Below are 23,627 nucleotides of genomic sequence, written 5' to 3'. Positions count from 1 at the left end.
CCATTTTTTCTTAGGTGCAATCATAAATCTCAACACTTAATAAAAGCATTTAGTAAAACACTAATAGAATTATGGGACTTCTGGTAATGTACAGGAAACTGCACTGAAGCAGGAATTCCCCTTAGTATTGCACACAGAGCACACAGTATTGACATTACACTGCACAGTTTTCCATTCATAAGACAACTAATCAGCTTCCCATGCTTCAACATTGAGGCCATTAGTTTCACTGGGAGAGTGATTTTCATGTGATCCCAACTAGTAAATACTGAACTTGGTTTTAATAAATTAAGTTTTAAATTAACTGGGATTATGTTATCATTATGTATAATTTTCGAAAGGCTACGTTACAAACATCAAACATATTAATGAAAAAAGGGGGATTATGCCACTGAGCTCATCAGCCATTCCAGTGAAGAAGAGATTTCCAAGCAGAAAATCCTGAGGGGGAAAGGAAATAAAAATGCTTGAGCTGTTCCCACACTAACCTAGAACACTCTTCAAAGTAACGACTGTCAGCAGGTAAGAAGCTCCTCTTACTAAGACCTCTAAAAAATATTCAATATTCAGTACTCAAGTCAACAAGTTTGTTAGCTTGTAACAAAGCATCAGTGTGTAATCAGTTATGGCAGCACTTACAACTGATAATACTACTTATTTCTTCTCTTCTCACATAAATGCATTATAAATTAACTTACATTTCCATCACTCCGTTGTCCACCTTTGTGTGTAATAACTACAACTTCCATCCATTTACGTAGGTGTTGCTATAAAGAGAGGATAATTAGTATTATTCTTCTAATTAGATTGTTCCATTTTAGCAAATGCTACAAGAGAAAATGTAGAGGTTGAAATAATTCTTTGAAGGTAACAAAGGGAAAAATTATCAGTTATTTTCATTCCCTCTGGTTGAAAAGTTTACTGTTGCTAGAAGTCCTCTAGATATTCAAGAAAGCATGGATTATAAGTACATATATATACACAAAAAACCTAAGTCTGATAGTCTTACACTTCTTTGATGACTTGCTTCATGCACATGCATTTAAATATTCAAATATCCATGCCAAGAGGATAAAGAAATCACATATTCAGTTTAAACACTGCAAACAAACAGGGCAATACCTTCCAAAATTTTATAAATCAAGAAAGCACCAAAACAGATTTAATACACTGGGAAGTAAAATTGTTAAAGGTACTGGTGGTGCCTTGCTAAAGATAAATTTGTCCAAGCAAACCTTAGCATAATTAGTTATGTCTTCACTAAAAAAAAAAATCTCTTAACTTTTTGGTTTAGAAGCCCTTCAGAAATTTACTCAAAATGTTTACAAAAATCAGGGGTTTTTATTAATTGTGAAACAAAAATCTTTTACTTCCAACATATACATTGAGTCACTTCTGAACTTCTTTGATTTTTCACCAATAAAAGCAGTAGCCAGAAGAAAATTTCTTCTGGAAGAGCTAAAATAAAAACTTGGATGGGCTTACCATCATCTGATCACAGAATTTATCATTGAAAGAGTTTGGGAAAAGTCTAGTGACTGATGTCAGACGATTCACAACATTGAGGGTCAGACTCCGATAGTCTCCGAGCATCATCAGCAACGGCCTCATGTGGGTATGAATTTGATCAACTTCTATGGTAGCTCCTTCCAAGAACTGCAAGAGAGTGCACGACTAGGATACAGGTGGAGAGGGAAGTGACTTTTGTGCAAGTATCTTTCTTAAAATAGACTCAGCTGACTTGATTTTTCTTCTTTTATTTTGTTCTTTCGGAATGCAACAGTTCAAACAACAGCTATTGCTGGAAATATATATAGTGACAAGATGGATTTGGGAAGCACTGAGGTATTTCTGACACACAATAGCATATTCCATAAAATAATCAAGTAGGATATCTTAATTACAGACAGATTGAAAAACTGCTACAGCTATAAATTAAATACTCAGCTGTGGACAAGCTACTTAGACCCTGCCACATTAAGAACTGCCTGTGAGTCTGGCTGAAGGCAACAGAGCAAATTTCTGGTTTACAATCTGCAAGCATCCTGAGCAACAGAAAAGGTCAAAAGAGTCTGGCTGCAAGCAGCCAGAGAGAGTATTTCCTGTCATAACCAAACATCCTGTGGGCATGAGTTTATCACAGGAAAAAAAACAACCAGACAAATCTGATGTATGGGTCAGAACACCCCTTATTTTCTCCCTGGTCCTTCTCAACCCAATTGTGTTGTTAACAAGCCACAAATAATAAGTACATTCCCTCTCATGACCAGAGTGACATGAAAAGACACCTGACCTCTGGCCAGTCAATGGCACAAACAAAAGCCAGGCACCAGTGTCACTGCAGTGACATTCCCTGCTCCCTGTCAGCCCATCTACACAGCATTACAAAGAGGCTGTAAGTCATTTCATTCGCTTTTTTCTTTTTCATTTAGAAGAATGGAATTAAAATCTCACTGAATCAGAATTGGGCACAGCTACTGAACAACCAATCATGATGAAAGAATATTCCTTCCCTGTCCTTCCAGCTTTTTTACATGATAACGTAGCATCCACAGGACAGACAAGGCAGTGTCAGGCAAGGACACTAATTCTGACCTCACACAGAACAGCCATGGCCCAGTTCCTTAAGGTAACCATCACCCTGGGATGCAGAGTCTAACTCTGCTGCGGTGCTTTACCTTTCCAAAAACAACTATGGGGTCTGCACCACTTCTTTTAGGAACAAAGATGAAACATGGGAAGAGCTTTTATAATAAAGCCAGGCCTGCACATCTGCAAAAGTGCTAGGAAGGACTGATGCTATTTAGAAAAGAAGAAACATTTACAGAGACCAGACTAACAGAAAGAGGGAAAAACTGGACAGAAAGACTGAAAGATTTACCATGGTTCTTATCCAACAGCTTACAATACTTAATTGCAACCTGGATAATTCTTTATTGCCAAGTTCAAATCCCAAACAAACACATCTGACACAAACTTTTATCAGCATCACTAACAAAAACTGAACAGAGCAACAATATTTCCTGTCGAGAACTTTCCCAAGAAGTTTTGTACCAAGGAAGTAAAGCAGAGAGAAGAATGGCCTCAAAAGGAATGTTGTTTTAATACAGTCACCTTTCTCATGCATGCTTCTCCTGCCTCCTGCAGCTCGTTATTTGTTGAATTCAGTGCCTTGAAAAGTGCAGCAATGATTTTCTCTCTTGACTGAGGCAAGTAATTGCAGGCAGCTAGAGCATCTGCAAATATCAAAGTAAATTTGTTCTCTTTGTTAACTCAATTTCAAAGGAGAGGAGAAAATAAACCCTAATTCTACACTGCTTCTCTTATAGTTTCTTTTTATGTCATCTCAAATTGCAGACAGCTAAAGTACTGTATGCACTGCCAAAAGCAACAGGCACCATGAAAGAGGAAAAGAATGAGAATTCTATTAACATTCTATAGTTTTCCTAATGCTTTATAACATAATTAATCTTAAAATATTTTGGGTTCCTTTCAGAAAACTAAATTCTAGTGATTAAGAAAGCAGCGATACCTTCCCATTATTCTCTCCATTAAACTGTAACCTCTGGAGAGCAGTCATCAGTCTGCCAGTGCTCAGGTTTTCTGCTGATCTCAGGAAGCAGACTGCCCATTGCTCACAAGGACACTTAACTGCATCAAATCTTGTTTAGGAGGTTTTACTTACTTAAGGCTGCAATTCGAAGAGGTACAAGTGATGGAAGACTTTTGTAGCAAGGTAGTTTCATTAGGGCAGTATCTTCAGCCTCACACAAATTCAGTAACTAGGAAAAAAACCAATCATTTTAATATTGCTACTCACATTTGAAACACCACTATCTCACTCCCACCTTTACAGCCATTTTTTCATGGCTTTGTTTTCGTCTTAACTCAAAACCAGAGGATTTTCTGCATTGATAATTATATATACAATTGGAGGGGGACAGCCTTGCCACCTGCATTTGCTTCTGAACTTATGTTTGGACAAGTCAGCTGGAAAATCAAGGGATAAGACAGTTTCTTTAAGTTAAATCTACACACAGGTTTTATATTCCATTTTACTCAAACTATTAGGGACTCAAAAACCTTAACCAACACTGCCTGTGTTTGGTGGTACAACAATTTATGTAATTGATATACTGAGTAAAAAATAAGACCTAAATGTGAAAGTCAGGGCTACGAGACCAGTACTGTAACACCAAAGCTCATTTAATATATTTCACACAGATTAGAATATTCTGTTTAGCTCAGAGCTATTATGCTGTAGGCAAACCAGACTTCACCTGATGTTTCAAAAGGTAAATTCTTACATTTCAGTGAAAGTTTAAAATGCACAAAGAAAAACATATTTTTTTAACAATGAAAGTACTACCAGCATCATACAGAAGTATCTACATTCAAAGATGAGAACACAAAAAGAAAGTACCTCTGTGTAGAAAACCTTGTGTTCCACAACATTGAGGTCCATTGTAAACAATCGGGGCTGCAGGGTTGTGCAAAATGTATTTCCCTCCATCAGGCCAATCTGGGCGTTTGCAGGTTGGTGCCGAAGTAAATGCTTTTTAGGAGGAACCATGTCCTGGAGAACCTACATGATGTAATTTAGATTACTGAATCAGCAGTCTGTTGAAATGACCCCAAAGACCCAGCCACTGGGAGGAAAGACAGCATTAGTCACGGCTGCAGGTTTGTATCCATTTGATATTGTGGCTCCAGACGTGTCTTGAGAAATAATTAAGCGAGAGGAAAAGTAATTCTCGGAATTACTTTGATTCACATCAGTTTGCAAAACAGTGTAGTAGCTGTAATTAATACATATTCTCTGTGAGCAGATCTATGATATTTAATAACTTCACACAACATTATGAACAACAAAGAAATTCATAGACTGAAGCATTTCGAACAGTGAAGAAACAAGAATATTTTAAGCTTCTAAAACATCAGAAAAACTAAGAAGTTTGTGTAACTTTATTCCATTACACTAACTTCTCACTTTCCTCATTAAACAGCTTTAGCAAAGTAAGATATCAATTAGGGAGCTTCTCAGTATAATCTGGTATGTTGTCATGGCCCTTAAGGCTTATGTACATTCAATTATCTTTCAGAGAACAAAACAATATCAGCTTTAAGGAGTGTCTAGCCAAAAGTTATTTCAACCAGCTTTGAACATTATAGTCTCTTTCTGGATAGGGAAAGGCATAGCAATAATGCCACAGATTTAGAGGATAATAAAACTGCAGAACCTATATGGCCTAGCCTGTGTCTGATTGGTGGCAGGATGAGCAGCCCATAATTTAAGGAACTAAATCAACCTGAAGACACTATAAATACTGGCTAAGAGTCAGGCAGAGCCTGTATGAATCTCTACAGTGCTCCAGCCATTGTGTATTTCAGAACAACAAAACTTAGCAAATGACAAACACATGCTATCAAAGCACTAAGAACTTAATTCACTAGTGTGGAAAAATGTACTCAGAAAAGCATTTCTGCAAATCCAAGCTGGAAAACAACTTTAGGCTCAGGTTCAGTAAGTACTTCTGCTTACCTCTTTATGTGGCTCCATGATGACTGTGACACTTTTGCCAGTGACCTGTGCAAGCACCTGCAAGGAATGCATGGCTTGTTTTCTCACAGTGGAGTTTGGAGAGGTTACTTCTCGAACGAGGTCATGTGTGACATGATGGAAAGACTTTTCCTGTGCTGCAAGGATTTCTTCTGTTTTTTCTTCATCTTTTAAAGGAGTTGCACATCTAATCAAAAGCTGCTCTAATGTGGTCTTTGCCATAGCGACTGCTCCATTGGAAACCTGGGGCATCAGAGATTATTTTTATCAGCTAAGTACAGAACAAAGATCACAAATCTACACATGACTCATCAACAAACTTAGAATTGGATTTTGATAAATCCTGTGATTTTGATTTATCCTGTGATTTTCATTTCCACCTAAGCTTAGTGATTCTATGGTGACAGTGAATCTGTGGGTTTTTGTGATCTACATGTGGCCTGTCCATTTCTGCTCTGAAAGCAGCAAGTGTGATCCACAAAACTTCAGCAAAGTTATGTGGAAAAATCTGACCTCATTCCTAACTTCAGAACCTGGTTTGAGTGCAAATGACTAGACTTCACTACTAACTCTTACAGGTAAAATAAATTCTGAAGTTCAGCAAAAGCAAGATTACTAAGAGCTCAGTCTGTGTGAATTTAAGGCCAGAATTTTTCCCCATACTATTTGATAAAATTCATTCATTACATACCTCTCCAGTTAGGTCCATCATAACAAAGAGAAGTGCTTTCAGGAAAGTCTGCTGGTTCTGGAGGACCCAAATCAGTGGCAGCCGTTCCATAAGAAATTTAATGGACACAACACCTCCTAGTTTAGCATACCAAGCTTGCTCATAACAGCAAGCACATAAACGTTCCACAATGTACGAAAACAAGGGAAGCTGACAAGCCTGAAAACAAAGAAATGGATCAGTTTCCTTTTCTCAGTTTAGTTGTAGCCTCCAAAACTTCAGAAGCAAAACTGCATTGGCTGAAACTTGATCATTTAAATACATTTTTTAAAAACTTACCCTTTCCTTTGAACCCAAGATAATGCTTGCAACATCGAATATCACTGCTAGGGCCACCTCTCCTATTTTGCAGAGCTCCTTCTCCTCGTATGCCATGCAGATTGCTATGGCATCAATAAGCACCAAGGGATCCATGCCTTTTGACCCATTTTCTTCACTGTGAAACATGGCTGTGCTAGGCTGGCTCCCAACCTGATAGCACTGCAGCAAGAAAGGACCTGTAATTTGTAACAGGGAAGAAAAGAGGGGGAAGGGGAAATAAAGATAAAACAATGGATATTTCAATATGAATAGTCTTTTAATTAGATTTTACTACTCCTTGGACTAGCTGATGGCAAAACCAGTAAACCCTGTGCCTATTTGCATATAAATGGATTGTAAGGCATCCTTCACACCTAGAAGAAAAAAAGATTACATCTACTTGAATATTTTCTTCTATGCACTAGATTATGCCTGCAAGATTTAATTAAAATGAAGAGTCATAAAAATTCAAGTTACATTAATGTGACAATGAAGAGTGATATGCTTATAGTATGTCTTTTCCCAAATTACTTGTCATACAGCCCAAACAAAAAGTTTTCTTCATGGATTTAAGACACTGCAGTGCTCCAACATTCACTTAGCTCCTCTAAAAGTCCTTCAAAACCGCAAGTGGAAACAACGCAATTAAAGACCACCTGCAAACAGTACTGTGAGTATTAAGTTACAAAAATCCTCTGGAACTATGTAAGCTGTTCCATGCTGCAGTTCTTTCACTGGCTGTAGCATTTAAAGAGTATTTTTAGGTGATTGACTGTTTTTTAAAATTTGGTTTAACAATTGCCACCATTTTACAGAACTAAAACGTAACTCAGCCACCAAACAAAAAACCAGTAGAGCTACCAAGAAGCAACTGCAGTATTTTTTACTTTTTTAAACCAATTGCCGTAAGTAAAAGCACAAAGCTCTCCACGGCTCTCCCGGAAGCCCCAGGAGCTCTGTCCCCTGTCCTCACCGCACTGCTGAGCCACGGCCACCATGGTGTAGTGGCGGATCAGACTGGCCACGAAGGGCAGGGCGCTGGGCCGCAGGTCCTTGATGACGGCCGACATGAAGGCCCCGGTCAGGGCCTGCTCGAAGGTCTTCCGAGCCGGAGTGTCCTGGGCCTTGTAGCGGTGAGAGATGATCACGCTGGGGATGGACTTCTCAGTGAAGCTGAAAGACAGCGTTGTGCTCAACTGAACCCAAAGTGCAGTGCCCGCAGCTCAATCACAGCCCGTGTCAGGTACTTGATTGAAAATTTGCTCTTGGTATCTAACTCCTTCTCCACCTCCTGTTTTCCTCTCATTTTGATAGAGCTAGACCAGTTCACTCAGCCCATATTAATTTTGTCAGCCACTGGTCTCCAGCATGATGGATAGCTCAATTTCATCAGGAACATTTAAAGCCAGTGGTTCAGAAGAAGCCACGTACATATAATAATAGGTATACAGGCATCACACTGCAACTCAATAACAGAATGTCATTTTCAATATTTTGACATTTTTCCCTTTTTTAAAATGACATTTGATTTTAATCTTGAACGATTGAAACTATTTATCAAATCACTGCCCAACAAAACTTATTCATTGCAAAGCTATATTTATGTCAAGTCTAACAAGTCAAAACTGTGAAAGCTACTATGCTCTTTAGCTACACTTACTGTATTGCAAGAGTCAAAGTCAGCCCACACTTTTTGGGCAAAGACATCAAAGTTGTCTAAAAGCAATAAACTCAGTAAGTATCAATGATCAAAATTGCAAAAGAAGTAAGAAAAGCTTCAATAAAAAGCTCTCATACCAAGACAAACAGAGGTTATGTGTGTGACTGTGCTATAGCTTAGTCACTAAATGAAACTGAGTTTTCTCTTTCACTTTAGTAAAAGCGTAGATGTACATACAAAACGTGACAATCCAAATTAATCTTTAAAATACACTTAAGCACCAGAATATTCCAATTATTTAAATATATGAAACCACAATTAATCATATTGATCATACATAACAGATTACACACTGGCCTGTAATTAGGGGAAGAAAATTAAACTATGAAACATTAACACATCACTTGCATTAAAAAACTTGCTAACAAAATTCCTTTTCAGCAGCAGGCAAAAACCCCATGAATTGCACAGACTAATCACTGTCTCTAACCTAGGCTGTTCCAAAGACACCACAAGTTTTACATACACATTTACGTTTACAGAATTGTCATACTTGGGATGTGCAAGAAGCTGGTATAATGCATGTTTGTTATCATCCAGGCTCATCATGGCTACCAGGAAGCACTTGATGACTTCCCACGCCTGCCTCCGGTAATAGGGCTCCGTGTTGGCACTCTTCAGACAGTCCAGGGCGGTCTCGATTGCCTAGAACAGAAAAGAGAGAATCCAGACACTTCTTGTTCTTGGCATTTACCATAAGGTCACTAATCAAGGGAATGGTGTCATTAATATATATTAAAAGTAACTTTTAAAGCATGCACAGTTTGGAGTGCCCAAGCTAAGAAATGCAGAGAGCAGTTTGAAACCACCATGGTGTTTTCTGTGCTTCTGTACGTGCTGAGTTTCATGGCAGATACATTTTACCTCCATGGTCAGAAAGCATTTCAAGTTATGAATGAGGTAAATCTTCAGTGTGTCTCTCTCCTTCCAAAAAAAAAAAAATTTTCCTCGCCTTCCTTTCAGCAATAATTGCTGTGCCTAATCCCTTTATTCCTTATGTATACAATGCATTTATACCCATATATAAATGGTACCTTGCCATGCATGATGAAATGTACATGTAAGCAACTTCTGAACACTGTTCACTTAATGGAAGTAGTACTCTTCCTTGGCAAGAAGATTTAATACATTCGAGAATAATTCAAATCAATCTTTTAAGATTGATGACGACAATTAAAAAAGAGGAGCAGGTCTCTTTAGGAAATTTCTATTTTGTGTACATATATTTTTACAGAGAGAGATAAAAATACATAAAAGCACAGCTGTCTAATTTCTATCCTTCTCCCACAAAAGAAAGGAAGAAATTAAAGATAAATAAGATAGGCATTAAGAAAGGAAAAAAAAAAAGTAAAAATTGCTCAGGACTGCCTTGAAATAAGGAATTTCAGTACCTTATCAATTGCAAATAAAAATCTAACCATTCATGCCTAATAAGTTTATGGAGAAAAAGGCCCTGCTACAAAGTGGGCATTTTCCTTCCTTGGTATTTCCAATCACTTCACTAGTTGTCATCCTAAGTTTTTATCACAGGATCTCAGTGAAAAGAAAAATTAGTTTTACACAGACCACAGAAGTCCACCAGGGCACTAAAAGAAAACAAGGATTTCTTGTTTTCAATTTATTCCACTTTTTTTTTCTTTGTAATTTGACATTTCCTTTTCATAGATACAAAGTGTTCAGCAGATAACATACTCTTTCTTGGTCAATATCAAGCAGCTGAAGATTGCTTATTATCAATGTTAGATCCTTAAATCCTTAGGAAAACTTAGTTTGAATTAAACTAGCAGGACAGGTAAATGTCAGCAGCTACAGTATTTACATGTATTCAATTCATCAGCTTCAGTACAGTGGAGAAATCAGTAAATCTGCATTTTAAGAATCACTTTTCCAAGCTATTTTTAAGCCTGATGGCTCTACAGAGCCAGAGAGCCAGCTGCCTGTGAAGAAAATTGCTTACTACATTCAGATCATATCTACTTATGAAAGTCTAATTGAAAAGGTAAGTATTAAAACTCTACAGACCAAATTATCTCCGAATCCAGCTTCACTCTCAGAGGAGATTAGATTGCTGTAATTAGCGAGAACTAAGCATTTGTGATACACCGTGGCTGCCAGATGAAAGCCAGTACAGTACAAAGTGGATTTGCAGCACTAAGAAGTGCTGCTAGAGACAACAAACAAAACCACATCACTGGAGTCGTGAGAATAATCAGCACTGAAGAATTTCTACAGTACATTTTTGGTACATTTCAAAAAGAAATAGGGACTTTTAGATGGGATTCCTGCACCTAACCTAAGCAATATACCAGAAATTCCAATCTTATCCATTCTGTGAAAGCATTTATTTGGGCCAATTTAGCTCCCTATCCTATGACTTTGTAAGAGCAAACAGCATGTCTAAATCCACTCTTTTGGGGGTGACATACAGCACAATTTATAGGGGAAGTAAAGAAAGAACTGGCCGACAGATGTTTATAAAGTTGATTTCTCAGCACTGAAAGTAACTTAAGCCCTTACCTTTTCCATTGGGAGTTGAATGGATGCTTTACAGTCTGAAAATTCAATTGTAATACTGGGTCCTTGGATTTCTGTGACTACATATTGTAGTTTCTGTGATTCCTTCAACATTTTCCTGTTACTTCCACCAAATTTCCCAAGCACACGATAAGCCACGTGGGAGATGCTGTCAGCAGGATTGCGCAGCGTTCGCCACAAAGCCTGGGGGGTAAGAGGTACAGGGGCAGACCAGTCTTACTTCAACATTTTACAAGTTGTAATGTAAAAAAAAAGTCAAGGCAAACAATTATCCTTGTATTTGGATAACTGACCCTGCACAAGTTTCTTATCAAGGTTGAATACAAGCAGTCTCAGTTCACAACAGCCCAAGTGCTTTGTAACAAGGTTGTCCTAAATGCAGTTTTAGATTAGATTGCTGTCATCGTGGCTACACTGGAATGTAATTTCATGCTTATGATGAATATTAAACAACATTGTTAATTTAAAAAGCAGGCCCGTTAAGGCTGAACTGAATTAATCTCAGAGCTAGTTTCGAAATACAAAAAGCAAATGAAGTAAATAGAATATAACCATTGAACAAAGTATATAGAAGGAACAATTCATTCACTTCTAAATCTTCAGTTTTCAGCTCAACAGCACAACACCAACTATCCTTCTACACTCATATCAGATTGGTATGGGTCTCACAACAGATTTTTCAAGTTTTTGTAACCAAAGCTTCACACAAATTTCTAATAATATTCAGCAAATCAATGACCCCTTGTGGTCTAACAGGAAACGACACATTTACCTGCATGAGCTCAGCTCGAACTGGCTGAATGTGGTCATACAGAAAGTCTGGCTGCAAGTTATCCACACACAGTTCCAGAGTTCTTAAGCCCTGGCTAACCAGGGTCTGGGATCCATTGAGAGCTGACACCAACGGGTCCATCAGCATTGGCAGATAAGGCAGCAGCGAGCTCAGACGAACGGGCACTGTGAGGCAGAGCTCTACAAACAAGTCTTTCATGTGCTGTTTATGAAGGCCACTTTGTAACATATTTAGTCCTGAAAATTATGGATAAGTTATGCACTCACAGGAAAAAGACAGTCCACAGTTTATTGTTAAAAATTGCTATTTCCTGAATTCGGAAGAACCTGATGTTTTTAAATTCTGTAGAGCTTACAGCTCTGTAAATAATCAATTTACAAAATATAATACCATTCATTATTCTAACTTACATCTAAGGATTTCATGCAGTGGATGGTTTTTTGTCTACACACATATAGAAGAAAAAGCCTCTATGCATATTTTAAAGTTTAATGTTAGACTCGATAAGGCAGCATTTGAATATAGTGGATGAAAAAGAAAAAGAGATAATTTGACTCAAAACAGCCTTGTAACAATAAAAAATAATCTCATACAGAACAATTGTTTTTAAAGTATTTTGACTCCTGAAAAGAAACATTCAGTGAGTTCAAGTACATTAATTGCCCCATACAGACTAAGCACATTCCCCAAGTGATTTTTCTCCCATAAAGATTTAACATATTCCATGAATCTACTGACATGAGTTTTACATAATGATTTATCGATAACAGACACATTTGCTAACAATAAAAACTGTCCCTACAGCTAGATGGGAACCAGTCTACAGTCCTGGAATAGTTCTGATTAGCTTGTCCTTAGGTTTAAGTAGTTCTCCACATTTCCTTGCTCACCCTCAGTATTTCTGGAACACAGTTCTTGCAAGTATAAATGCTCAATTAATCGAACTGATGGTTATTTCCATTTCTTTTTGCAGTCTGGCACTACTTGAATTTCTATTTATCATGCCCTTGCAGGTGCACACACATGCCCTCAACTGCAGAACAGCCAGAGCTTCACTGCCATGTTCTCCCCACAAAATCAGTGATGGCCTGGCAACGTTGCTTTGCCTATTCACTTATCCCTCAAATGTTTTGTGCCAACAAAGTTACCCGCAGCAAAAAAACCAAACAAGTAAAAGAAACAAACAAGAAAAGCCCAACAGCCCCACAATGAAAAGAAAAACAAGCAGCAGAAATTGTGAAGCAGCCAAAACTATGGAGCCTGAAGCAGCTGATAGAAAATGAAAATAAGCACATTCAAGATATTTAAATCAATCGTTAAACTCAAAATCAGAAGCTACTTCTCAGGGGTAGGGCTTTACTTTTGAGGGGTTTATAATTACACAACATAACTTTATTACTACTATTCACATAAAAAAATGAGAAGCTAGGGTGGGGAAAGAAGGTATTGTTCTACCTTGCAGTAAGTTTGGTAACAGCGGCAAGAATTCTTGGTATAACAGATCATGACTGCCTCCTCCAATAGATCTGAACAGTGCTCTGAGCAGCAGGAAATAGTTATAGGGCTCTTTGGCAGTCTGTGCAAGTTCCATAGAGCTGTTCACAATCTTGTGCAAATGTGGCTATAAAGAAAATAAAGCTTAAAGATTAATAAAATACTAATTTTATCATCATCATTGTACTGTACAAGAATTTAGCATGAGATTCTGCAAATCTGACACAATGAAAAGTATTTCCTCTCAAGTATCTGGGGACATGGAGCAGAAATCAGAGGTGTCAGAATGACAGAGAGGACGCTTAACAATACTAATTCACCCTAATCTAATTTCACTACTAGTTCCTAATTTTTGTGAATGCTAAAATTTCATTTTGAAAGCAAATTCTTTCAAGTAAAAAAAGGTTATGGAACTGGTGGCCTTTCTAGAGCAGAGGACATGAATACCTCGCAAGTATCAATAAAAATAGTTGATAAATGCAAGTATTCTCATGCACCAGAGACAAACAGTAACATGTCTGGATATTATTAACATCTTTCTACATTGCTATGCAAATGCTGCAAACGGCCTTCATCATTCAATTAAATTCTCTGCCCAAGGCCCCTATCATCCATCCTACAGAAACAAAAGAAAGTAACAGAAGCATGAAACTGTGAAGGTAGTAAATTACACTCTTTAAACTTCATCTCCAGCTCATACAATCCAAATGACCTTGATTCTGATGACAAACTGCAAGAATTAAAGCAAGATTATATGAATATTGCTTCATATTACTGCTAGTTTTCAAAGACTGTGGAAAATTGGTAATCCCTACTCTGTTCTGCACAGTTATCTGTATCAGAAATTTTATTTGCTATAAGGTACGAGGAAGGAAAATTAAGAGAAATTATGAGAGAACAATCAGTGTTCCATTAAAATCTTAATGTATTTTCTAGATACAGGCAGCTGCTGCTTTTATGAGGAAAGTGCACCCTTGCTACAAGCTCAGCATTTCTAAATTCACTGAATAATGAGATGATCTCATCAACATAAATAGATCCTTGGAATACACAATATGTTGTCAGTAGAAAAAATAGCATTCCTTAAGCCCAGCCTTTTCAAGAGCACAGAAAAATCTAACTCAAGAGGTACATGTCACTGAATATGACATGAGTAAACAAGATTCACCAACAACAAAAAAGTCATTTCAATCCAAGCAAAACTCTTAACATGGAAACAAAGGGGGAAAATATGTGAGAAGATATGCATCTTCTGACCATGAAGTTACATGGGCTTACGGCAATCACAGACCACAGCCATTTATACTCAGAATTAGCACATCACTTCATAGTTTCAAATATGAAGCAAATATTCACAGAAACCATCTCTTATAAACAAGACAATGTACTTGGCACTAGGAAAAAATGTATCACAAATAGTGCTTCAAACATTAAATGACTCTCAAATGTTAGACAGTGTAAAACTCTTAAGAGTGCTGTTTTTAAACCAGACTTGTTTTTAACACAAATGACCTTTACCTTCAGCATTTGTTCATTTTCAGCTGCAAATAGTGAAACTGAGCCAAAGACTAACTTGAACAGCTTGAGATACAGATTGGAGAGTTCCACATTAGAGCCCATTTCTGGCAGCCGATCCAGAAGATATTCCACCAAAATGGTTGCAAAGAGAGCAGAGGTAGTAGGGTTTGCCAAGAAAGAATTGGCAACAATCTATAAAAGGAAACCACAAAGAAGTTATTACTGCTGTAATAAAAAGAACAAAAGAATAAATGCACTATCCATTTAAAAAAAAAAGATTTCTTTTCCCACTTCCACTGCTACCCAAGTGATTCTGTTTGTCCTCAGTGGAATACAACCATGTATTTAACTTACTGTTCAAGTTTTAAGTTTAAACAGATATTCTAGGACTTGCATTCTGTAAATTAGTAGAACATTAGCACAACCACCTGAACAAAACAATAACTCCATAATGTCCAATACTTTTCAAGAATGAAGTCCATTCATATGTTCTAAACTGAAGTGTTCGTGTTTGTATTGCATCACTTAGTCTGGTAAGGTTTTTTCAAAATCCATCTTTAAATTATTTTCATAGACTATACAGACTGCTTCAAATCTCACATGCTAACTTCAATATTATGATTTAATATTCCACATCAGCCATATGTTCCTCAAGGCATTAAGCTCTTTCCTACATGCTGTTCATTATCAATTAAAGTAAACAATAACATACCTGAAGAGCATAGTTTTTAGAGATCCTCTCCACCATGTAAGGAACAGTAGTTTGAAAGATTTCTTTAAAAGTTAAAGGGTTCATCATTGTGAACACACCAGCAAAATGCTCCAGAACTTCCTTTTCCTCTTTCATCCTGACAGTCTGACAGTTTGCTACTCGAACATATGTCTGTCCATTTCCTGCTATTTGCACCTGCAGCAATTGAGAAAACAGATAACTGGTTACAGAATTCGAGTAGCTTCTTCCCCCTTATTCTTAAAATACCTTTTGAAAGTAACTGAGATTTTATGGGTTTGACATGCAAGCCCCACACAACTAGAAGTTGGGCACAAGAGCCAACCATGACAAAAATACTAAAACTGAGTGTTTTCAGAACAGATTTTAAAACTATGAAGTTAGAAGTGGAAAAAGACAACAGTAGGAGATACCAGTGTATTTGTAAATTACTTAATACCCAATCAAACACTCATCACATACACATCATCAGTACTTTGTGTAACTACAGAAGATAAACACAGACATGAATGCTTCCAGTATTAGCTAAACTATCGCCTTCAAGGATAGATTTCCTTCACTATATGAAAGAATTATTTCTAGTCTGACTTGCCTGCATGAACAGACAAAAATGGCTCTTAAGAAAATAATCTGCTGCTTCCAAGTAGTAAGCACTTTGAAATTCACTTTTGAAATGCATTCTTCATATTGAGCATTTCTCAATAGTTGTGGTCCCAGTTAAAGACTTAGTGAAAATACACTGCATGTGTAATCTGTGGTGTAGCTGACAAATAAATCCTTATAAAAAGATCTAACAGTAACTGTATAAATAGAAGTGCTATGTGGGCAGGTTACATACCTGATAAATATCTAATGCTTGCATTGCATATTTCACCAGCTTTATATAGATTTGAGTCTCCTTAGGTTGCAACTGCTTATTAGGAATGAATTGTGCTTCTGAAAGAAGAACAAGATAGTTAAGCATGAAAAATACTATTTGCTTTCATTCTAGAGCATTTTTTTTCTGTAGAACTATGAGAGATAAATGCAATTAAATATGCAGTTTTACCACCAGGAGCTTTGCATGAGGTGATCCCCCACGTGATTGTCTTGACCCCACAGACCAAAGTTTTCACTAAGCTCCGGCAATCCGTGACCTGAAATGTCTGCTTGTCTTCTTTTTCTTTTTCCCCTTGTTTTTCAAACACAGGTACTGGTGTAGGGGCCACAGGAGTGGCTGGGGCAGGAGATGGGACAGGAACAGGGGCTGCATTTGCTGCTGTGGGCACTCCGGGTAATGCGGCTTCAGCTGCCCCGAGCTCAGACTGGGGCTTGCACTTCTTAAAAATGACAGAGAGCTGGTAGCGTGCTATGGTGTGGAATTTCAGAACAAACACCTAAGGCAAAGCAGGAGAAGCAAATCAAAGAGCAGGGAGGGGGAAAGAAAAGGAAAATAAGTTTCTTCTTCAAAAATCATGCTAAATTTAATAGTACTAATACTTCAGTTCAGAATACTGAGATCGATAGAATTTACAGCTATTTTTGAAGTCATTCAAATGACAAACATTTTTAGTGTATCAATAAATTAGTTTGCCTTCTTTGAGCAACCAGTGCATCCTCAATTTTCAAAAATACAAAAAAAAACCCTCCGTATAAAGATCCTTAAAAAGGATCATTAGGTCTTCAAAGAGCAGATATTTCTAATTGTACAGATTGCATTGTGTTATGCCAAGGACCTGTGTGAAGATCCTCTTTCAGGGCTTAAAAAAACCCCACACCAAAAAGCACACCCATAACCAGAAGGTATTAAGAAATCCAATTCTTGCATACTATTATACAAAGAAAAAAGCTTATAACTAAAATTTAGAATAAAATTATTTTTAAAAAAACAAGCTACCCAAAACAGGCATTCAGTTTCCTGCTTTGAAACTAGCCACTGAATGAAGCTGAGTTGACAAAGCATCTCCACTACACTTGAGATATGATCCCAGCTGCAGAGCATTTTAAAGAGCCCTGAAGCATTAAAGTGAAATACAGTACACAGATTACATATCCTCGTTTCTGAGGAGAGGAGAAAGTCAAATGCAATTGACAACATACTGCAAAACAGGATATCCAAGCAATTACCAAATGCTTTAAACAAATCGATACCTCCAGCATCCTCATAAGGATGTCTCTACCATTTCCATTTTCCTGTTCACTTTTAGACCGGATACAGTCTACCAAATTTAGCAGAAGCTTGCAAGACATGGTCTGGATACTGCTTGGCAAGGATTCATCATCAATGTTCTTGGCAAACAGCTGGACAGCCAGGGAGAGGTCATTGAGTGGCAGATGCTGCCGGACGTGATGCACCAGGTCTGCCAGGGTGCTGTATGCAAGGGGTCTGCAGCCAAAACAAGCAATGATGAAAACACATGGAGCACAACTAAAAATGTTGTTAATTGGACTTAACATATAATTACTGCCTGGAAATACTTCCAAATTTCTCAAAGTAAGTTTTCTATTTTCATATGCAAACCCAGAGTTCACAAGGCTTTTTCGGTTACACAAGAGAATTTTAACGTGTACAACCTAACCAACGATGCACCAATCTATCCCACAACTCTGGTGTTGCCTCTTTGACCTTTCTTCCCCCCACTGCAGAACACCCCACCACATATTTTTATCTACATGCAGTTAACATCCATGTTAGCCACCTTTTGAGCAGTGTTGGTAATCTGTTTCATAATTAGTCATAAATGATCCATGATTTCAAAAGCAGTTATGAAAATTGGTAAATTTTAAAAATAATTTCTTTTCAAATACCAGGTAAAGAATCTAGCAGAGCAAATACTTCTAAATCTAATACATGTTGTCAATAAGGCACACTTGATACTTAAACAAAAGGAAGCAATTCTCCTAGTTCAGATACTAATTTGATCAGCAAGCTCACCTAAAATCTAGGTTATTGAAAACATAGAAAGTTAAGTATTCTCTCCATTTACTTTTTCAATTGCAACCAAGTAAGTTTTAAGGTATTCATTGACAAAAAGTTTCTATCTCATTCAGATTTTACACTGGACATAAGATAAGGGTGTTTCATAAAATATTGGGCAGACACTGAGTTGGTTTCTCTGTGATCCCCGTTTTGGTTGCCCTCTACAATTCAAAAAACTGAAATCATCTTCATTCACCCATTTTTCTTATTTTGCCCTACACTCACATTACCATGCTGTGCCATCAAAGCGTTAAACAAAAGTCACCATTCCAGCAGCAGAATCTCTGCCAATAAAACAATCTAGTAAAATTAGTTATTTGAAGCAAAGATTTAGGACCCTATACAGAAGCTGTAAATATTAATAATTTTCCAACTAAGCAGCCCTGGCAGGCACTCAGATCATTACTCCAAACTTTCTCATACCTCAGTGTCTCCCGGGCAGTGTATCCAGAGCCAATGAGTATAGATTCATCAAACAGCTTGTCCATGCACGGAATAAATTCTGTAATTTAAAACAACAGAAAAATGAAAAAGTCATACTCCATGATTGGCAAAGGAAATAATCAAAATAAAACAGTTAAGCATTAAACCACTTAATTTAGGTATTTAAACCTAAAGTTAGAAAGTGATTCTATCCCAAAATTAATTTCTGAAGCTTATAAAAGGCAGTGCCATTTACAAGGAAGCTTTCAAACAATATCTTGTGACTGTCTACTCCACTGACACTTGCCCCTTGAGTAACACTGCAGTACCCAGTCAGAGCCAGTTATATTTGCAAAGAAAAAAAAAAAATGCTCACATTATTTTCAACTTCTAAAAACTAACTTTCTCTATATAATTAATGAGTTGCTGGAAATGTGAAGTTGAGCAACCCTGCACACAACAATTCTGTTTGGCCTGGCCTCTTGTGATAGTGCAATATAAATAAGTAATATGCCTCTTAAATTGACAGAAATAGCTGAGCTCTTTCCAGTTTTCAGGTACATTCATAAAAAGTGCTACATACGGCTCCTCAGGTCTGTTGTCAGGATGTGCTTAGCAGCAATCAGGAGCTCCTTCCTGAGGTGTGCTGTTTCAGCTGGACAATTAGAGAGCAGCTGCAACATTCCTTTTACCATTTGCTGAGAATATTTAGCCACTAATTCCTGCAACAAAGAAAGAATAACGTGAGTACAACTATTATGACATTCTATTCTTAAGGTTTGGGTTACATCTGCAAAATAGCACTCCATTAAAATTCACTTGTTTATCTTCCAAAATCTACTCCTAAAACTAAAATACAATAGTGATTCCATAAATGCCCAGGGAGGGGGAATGGCACATTTCCACTTTGTATTCACATGAGAATACTTCTGAAAGGATAACCAAGTACAGCCCCACCTTCAGATATTCTACACAAGCGCTCCCATCTCCAATCCCTGATGCACTGCAGTCATGCAGATCACTTGCCTGCCATAAAGCAGCTAGGAACTTGATGCATTAAGTAACAAAGTAATAAAAATGCATCCTACCTGGTAAATTCTGATGATGTAAGCCAAAAAAGACAATGTTTTAATCTGAGCTGCGATAAAATCAGCATACAATTCCTTGTTATAAAGTTTATGTTGTCTGAAATTAAATTGAACAGTAGTTATGATTCTGTTCCTCTTAATACCTTCACTCAGAAAATTCAGTGAAGCTTCAAATCACATCATCTTGTAGTGAGGTTCTTGCTTCTTAAAGGAATATAATCCCTATGGAAGAGCCCATTTTCAACAAGCCCTCTGCCATTCCAATTCTCAGCAGCACCTTTCTACAGAAAGGCAACCCAATACAAAGCATGAAACATTTGGCTCAGTTCCCCTAACTGGGGCCATTTTTTCTCCAAGCAGTATTCCCTCCCACAGACTTGTCTGTCTCTCTCAAGCTTCAACCACTTAATCAGATCATCCAGGCAAGACAGGGAAAGGCAGAGATCTTGCTCCCACTGCCCTGATCAGAACCACTTGCTGCTCTTCAGAAACATCCCTCTCTGAGGCAGAAAAAGCATGTGCCACACCACAAGGCTTCATGTAAGCTATACCTTGGAAGAGCAAAAATACATAATTGATGGCATGGCAAAGATTAAACAACAGCATGTGTCCAAGCTCCCAAAGTCCCCACCACGGTCTGTGGCAATATGGGGTTTTGTCAGAAACTCTGTTTTAAAAAAACTCATTATCAAATAATTAACTGGGACCTACTGCACAACTATGGACTTTATCAATGGCATATAATGCCAATTACTTCACATACAGAACCTTGACAATTTTTAGTCAAATAATCTTTGCTACTTTTGAGATGCAGTAAGACTAGAATGACAAATCACAAGATAGAAGACAAAAATATTTTGAGTAATACTGAATGACAGATTTAAGTAATTTATCCCTAATATAATCAAAATACTGTTAAATGCTCTTACCTTGCTTGAGTAGACACTTGTATTATAATAGTGTTCATAATCAAGGGCACAAATTCAGCTACTACATTGTGAATGTTCAGTTTGTAGAGCTTAAAAAAAAAATAAAGTATTATTAGAGAAATTCACAAGTCACACTTGCAGTCAACTTACTGGAGAGCTAATCAGAAAAAAATTAAGACATCTCACCAGCTTATTTTTAGATGATATTTTACTTTCAAAAGTATATCACATTCATTTTTACTAATATGTTAACCAACAGAAGTGACACAAGCCATTCAGTAATGAAGTATTTACATGCAGAATACTGAAGTGTACTAACCTGATACATGAGAACAACAATAATAGGTAGCTCAGCCAAGACCTTTAGTGACAAAGATCCTCTGGGAATTATTGAATGCTGAAAGAAAGAATACATGCTTTATAAACAGTTTAATTATCAATTCAAAAGAGTATGTAAAACAGTTTTACAGAAACTGCTCGTTTTAGTAGTACTATACTTACTAATAATATTTTTAAAACACAAAAGCATTGGGTGTTATATTAAATAAAAATCCTGTAATTACAGCTGCATAGAAAATGTCTGGAAAGTTTCAATTGGCTTCTACAGAAAAGTTTTGATATCAAAAACAAGCAAAAAGAAAGTCTGTTATTTCTGCCTGTGCTCCAGGCAGTTCCCCATTCAGAGCACTCAGAACACCCACCGTTCTCGTTTCGCTGTCTTCTCGCTCAGGGTTCACCTTCACCACAATGGTTGTAATCATGCCAACCATTTCAGGAGTGGGAACAGTGTTCTCTGGAATCACCTGAGGGTTCTCAAAATACCGATTCTACAAAGAAAGAGCAGAGGAAAAATATCATAATGCCATTCATAGTCGAAAGGCATCCCTCTCCTTAGAGCTCCTCCATATAATTTTCCCCCAGAGCAGTTCACTCCTCTCTGCATGTGATGTTTGCACTGCAGCATCTGCCTGGACCAGACACACACCCTGCAACCTTTCCCACTGGAACAAGAAGCAGAAAAGCTCCCCTAGCCAAGGCGGTTCTCCTGCTAAAGGAAAACATCCCAAGAGTTACTCTGTATCAGGGATGGAGGATCAGACAAGAGCTGCCTTCATGACCTCACCCTTCCCTCAGAAACGAGACACATTTGGCTACAAGGACACAACTGCAGCCAATCTCACCCTGCTTCAGTACTTAAACTCACCTCGATTTTCTCATACCAGTAGTAGTGTGCCACAAACAGAAGGTTTTCCAAACCAAAATCTAAATGTCTCCATTTTTAGACATAGTTTTGATGGATTCACTAAAACTGTATTTACTTTGTGTCACTAGATACAAAATAATTATGTTAATATCTTTTAGAGAAAGAAATAAAAACTAGTTTTCAGACTATAGCAAGGGCAATTTAACAAGTAAAAAGCTTACCACTACTTTTGGAAGTTCCTTGTAAATCTGTTTCACAAAGTCCAAAAAATGATGAATCTAGGGAGGAAGAAGTCAGTTACCATAAACAAATTTTTAAAGAAAAAATTTTACATCACAATTTTAGAATCTCTGTATTAAGAGTACGAATACATAAAATCTCTAATCACCAACATTTTTCATGATAACTGAAAATAATCTGAAAGTGTTCTTCTATCTCCTTCTGCTCTGTCAGTATTAATTCAAATTTCTCTTGGAAAGAATCTAACCTACCTATCATCTCTACATAGTTCCAATACAGTATTGTTAGGTATAATTACTATGAATCAACTAAGTCTTTCCAAGCAAAAATCAAGGCAAAAATGCAACAGAATAACAATGCAAACTTCCAAATTCCCCTTGATGAGTCACAGGAGAGAAGAGAGGAGAGGGGAAAGGGGAAAGTCAATCATAGTAAATTCCTTTTTCAGGATTTTCTATTACAAACTAAAAAGGCATCAATTCTCTTCCTTTGTGTGGCAATTTTATTCCTTAAACTGATCATATTGTTCATAAACATTTAAACCAAGTATAACTAAGCTTAAACAGTTTGGTTTTTTCCCCAGGAGTGCTAGCATTATGCAATCCTCTTTTAAAAATTACTTTAAGGTAAAAAAAAAGAACAAAATTAAATATATGGTTACCACAACAGGTCAGGCAACATAAAAGGACAGCAGCAAAACAAATCAATCAACCCACTTGAACAAAACAGCAATTCTGAAGAGCATGGCAGTAAGTTTTATACCATCTAACAAGAGTTATGACCTACTTCTTGAGTGATTGCTGGTCGGAACTGTTTGTGCAATTCAATAATTATTCTTAAGCAAATCAGTACATTTTCTTCATTCTCTGTCTGGAAAAAAAAAAGAGACTTTTTAGTGAGCCCACTGCTGAATTCTTCAACTACTCGGTGGGTACTTCAAAACCCTGTAAAATGATACTCTTCTCAACAATCTACAGTGCCCCATCAATGGATTTGCATGAGCAAGATGTCTTTCCTTGGGTACCTTGCAGTCCTAGAGTATGCCTGAAATTAAAGCCACCCCTATGGGAATAAAACCCAGACATTTCAACCACTCTGTACTGTCAGATCTGTTCCCATTGCCCCTCAAACAGAGACCCCCATGTGAGCTTCAAAGGGCAGTGTTGTGAATTCCCAGACAGAAAACAAACTCCAAGGATAAGCTATCTGCCAGAAAACGTTGCTCAGCATGAGATCAGTACCCTGCATTTGTAAAATCCAAGTTGCTAAAGGGCAGAACAGAACCTGCAGAAAACCTGTAGGTGGTAAGAGAGGACATGGGTTAAGCTTAAACAGAACGCCCAGCACCAGCAGCACAGCTATGGAAAAATCCTACCCCCAGCAAATTTTGGAGATGAAGCAAGT

General features: G+C 37.4%; 1 protein-coding gene across 3 annotated transcripts in view; it reads right to left on the bottom strand.

Annotated features, from left to right (window-relative positions):
* The window catches only part of TRRAP (transformation/transcription domain associated protein), a 77,770-nt gene that overhangs the window by 50,861 nt on the left and 3,282 nt on the right, over nucleotides 1-23,627 (bottom strand). For 2 of the 3 annotated variants that reach the window (XM_082292524.1, XM_082292525.1), the window contains 26 exons: nucleotides 23,010-23,093; nucleotides 22,205-22,261; nucleotides 21,481-21,606; nucleotides 21,099-21,176; nucleotides 20,780-20,868; nucleotides 19,851-19,947; nucleotides 19,346-19,484; nucleotides 18,763-18,841; nucleotides 17,511-17,745; nucleotides 16,429-16,756; nucleotides 16,219-16,316; nucleotides 15,363-15,557; nucleotides 14,651-14,842; nucleotides 13,094-13,259; nucleotides 11,618-11,874; nucleotides 10,828-11,028; nucleotides 8,777-8,955; nucleotides 7,564-7,763; nucleotides 6,570-6,787; nucleotides 6,252-6,449; nucleotides 5,543-5,803; nucleotides 4,424-4,585; nucleotides 3,686-3,782; nucleotides 3,115-3,236; nucleotides 1,486-1,656; nucleotides 699-767 (listed from right to left, as the gene is read on the bottom strand). In XM_082292524.1, the coding sequence (XP_082148650.1) occupies nucleotides 699-767; nucleotides 1,486-1,656; nucleotides 3,115-3,236; nucleotides 3,686-3,782; nucleotides 4,424-4,585; nucleotides 5,543-5,803; nucleotides 6,252-6,449; nucleotides 6,570-6,787; nucleotides 7,564-7,763; nucleotides 8,777-8,955; nucleotides 10,828-11,028; nucleotides 11,618-11,874; nucleotides 13,094-13,259; nucleotides 14,651-14,842; nucleotides 15,363-15,557; nucleotides 16,219-16,316; nucleotides 16,429-16,756; nucleotides 17,511-17,745; nucleotides 18,763-18,841; nucleotides 19,346-19,484; nucleotides 19,851-19,947; nucleotides 20,780-20,868; nucleotides 21,099-21,176; nucleotides 21,481-21,606; nucleotides 22,205-22,261; nucleotides 23,010-23,093 (4,098 nt within the window). The remainder of the gene's footprint in view (nucleotides 1-698; nucleotides 768-1,485; nucleotides 1,657-3,114; nucleotides 3,237-3,685; nucleotides 3,783-4,423; nucleotides 4,586-5,542; nucleotides 5,804-6,251; nucleotides 6,450-6,569; nucleotides 6,788-7,563; nucleotides 7,764-8,776; nucleotides 8,956-10,827; nucleotides 11,029-11,617; nucleotides 11,875-13,093; nucleotides 13,260-14,650; nucleotides 14,843-15,362; nucleotides 15,558-16,218; nucleotides 16,317-16,428; nucleotides 16,757-17,510; nucleotides 17,746-18,762; nucleotides 18,842-19,345; nucleotides 19,485-19,850; nucleotides 19,948-20,779; nucleotides 20,869-21,098; nucleotides 21,177-21,480; nucleotides 21,607-22,204; nucleotides 22,262-23,009; nucleotides 23,094-23,627) is intronic. The other variant, XM_082292526.1, reaches the window with a different exon arrangement.

Source organism: Coloeus monedula (genome assembly GCF_965178545.1).
Source record: "Coloeus monedula genome assembly, chromosome: 16".
In the NCBI taxonomy this organism is placed as follows: Eukaryota; Metazoa; Chordata; class Aves; order Passeriformes; family Corvidae; genus Coloeus; species Coloeus monedula.
The sequence above is the reverse complement of the archived record's forward strand: the minus strand, read 5'-3'. Positions and strand labels throughout refer to the sequence as shown.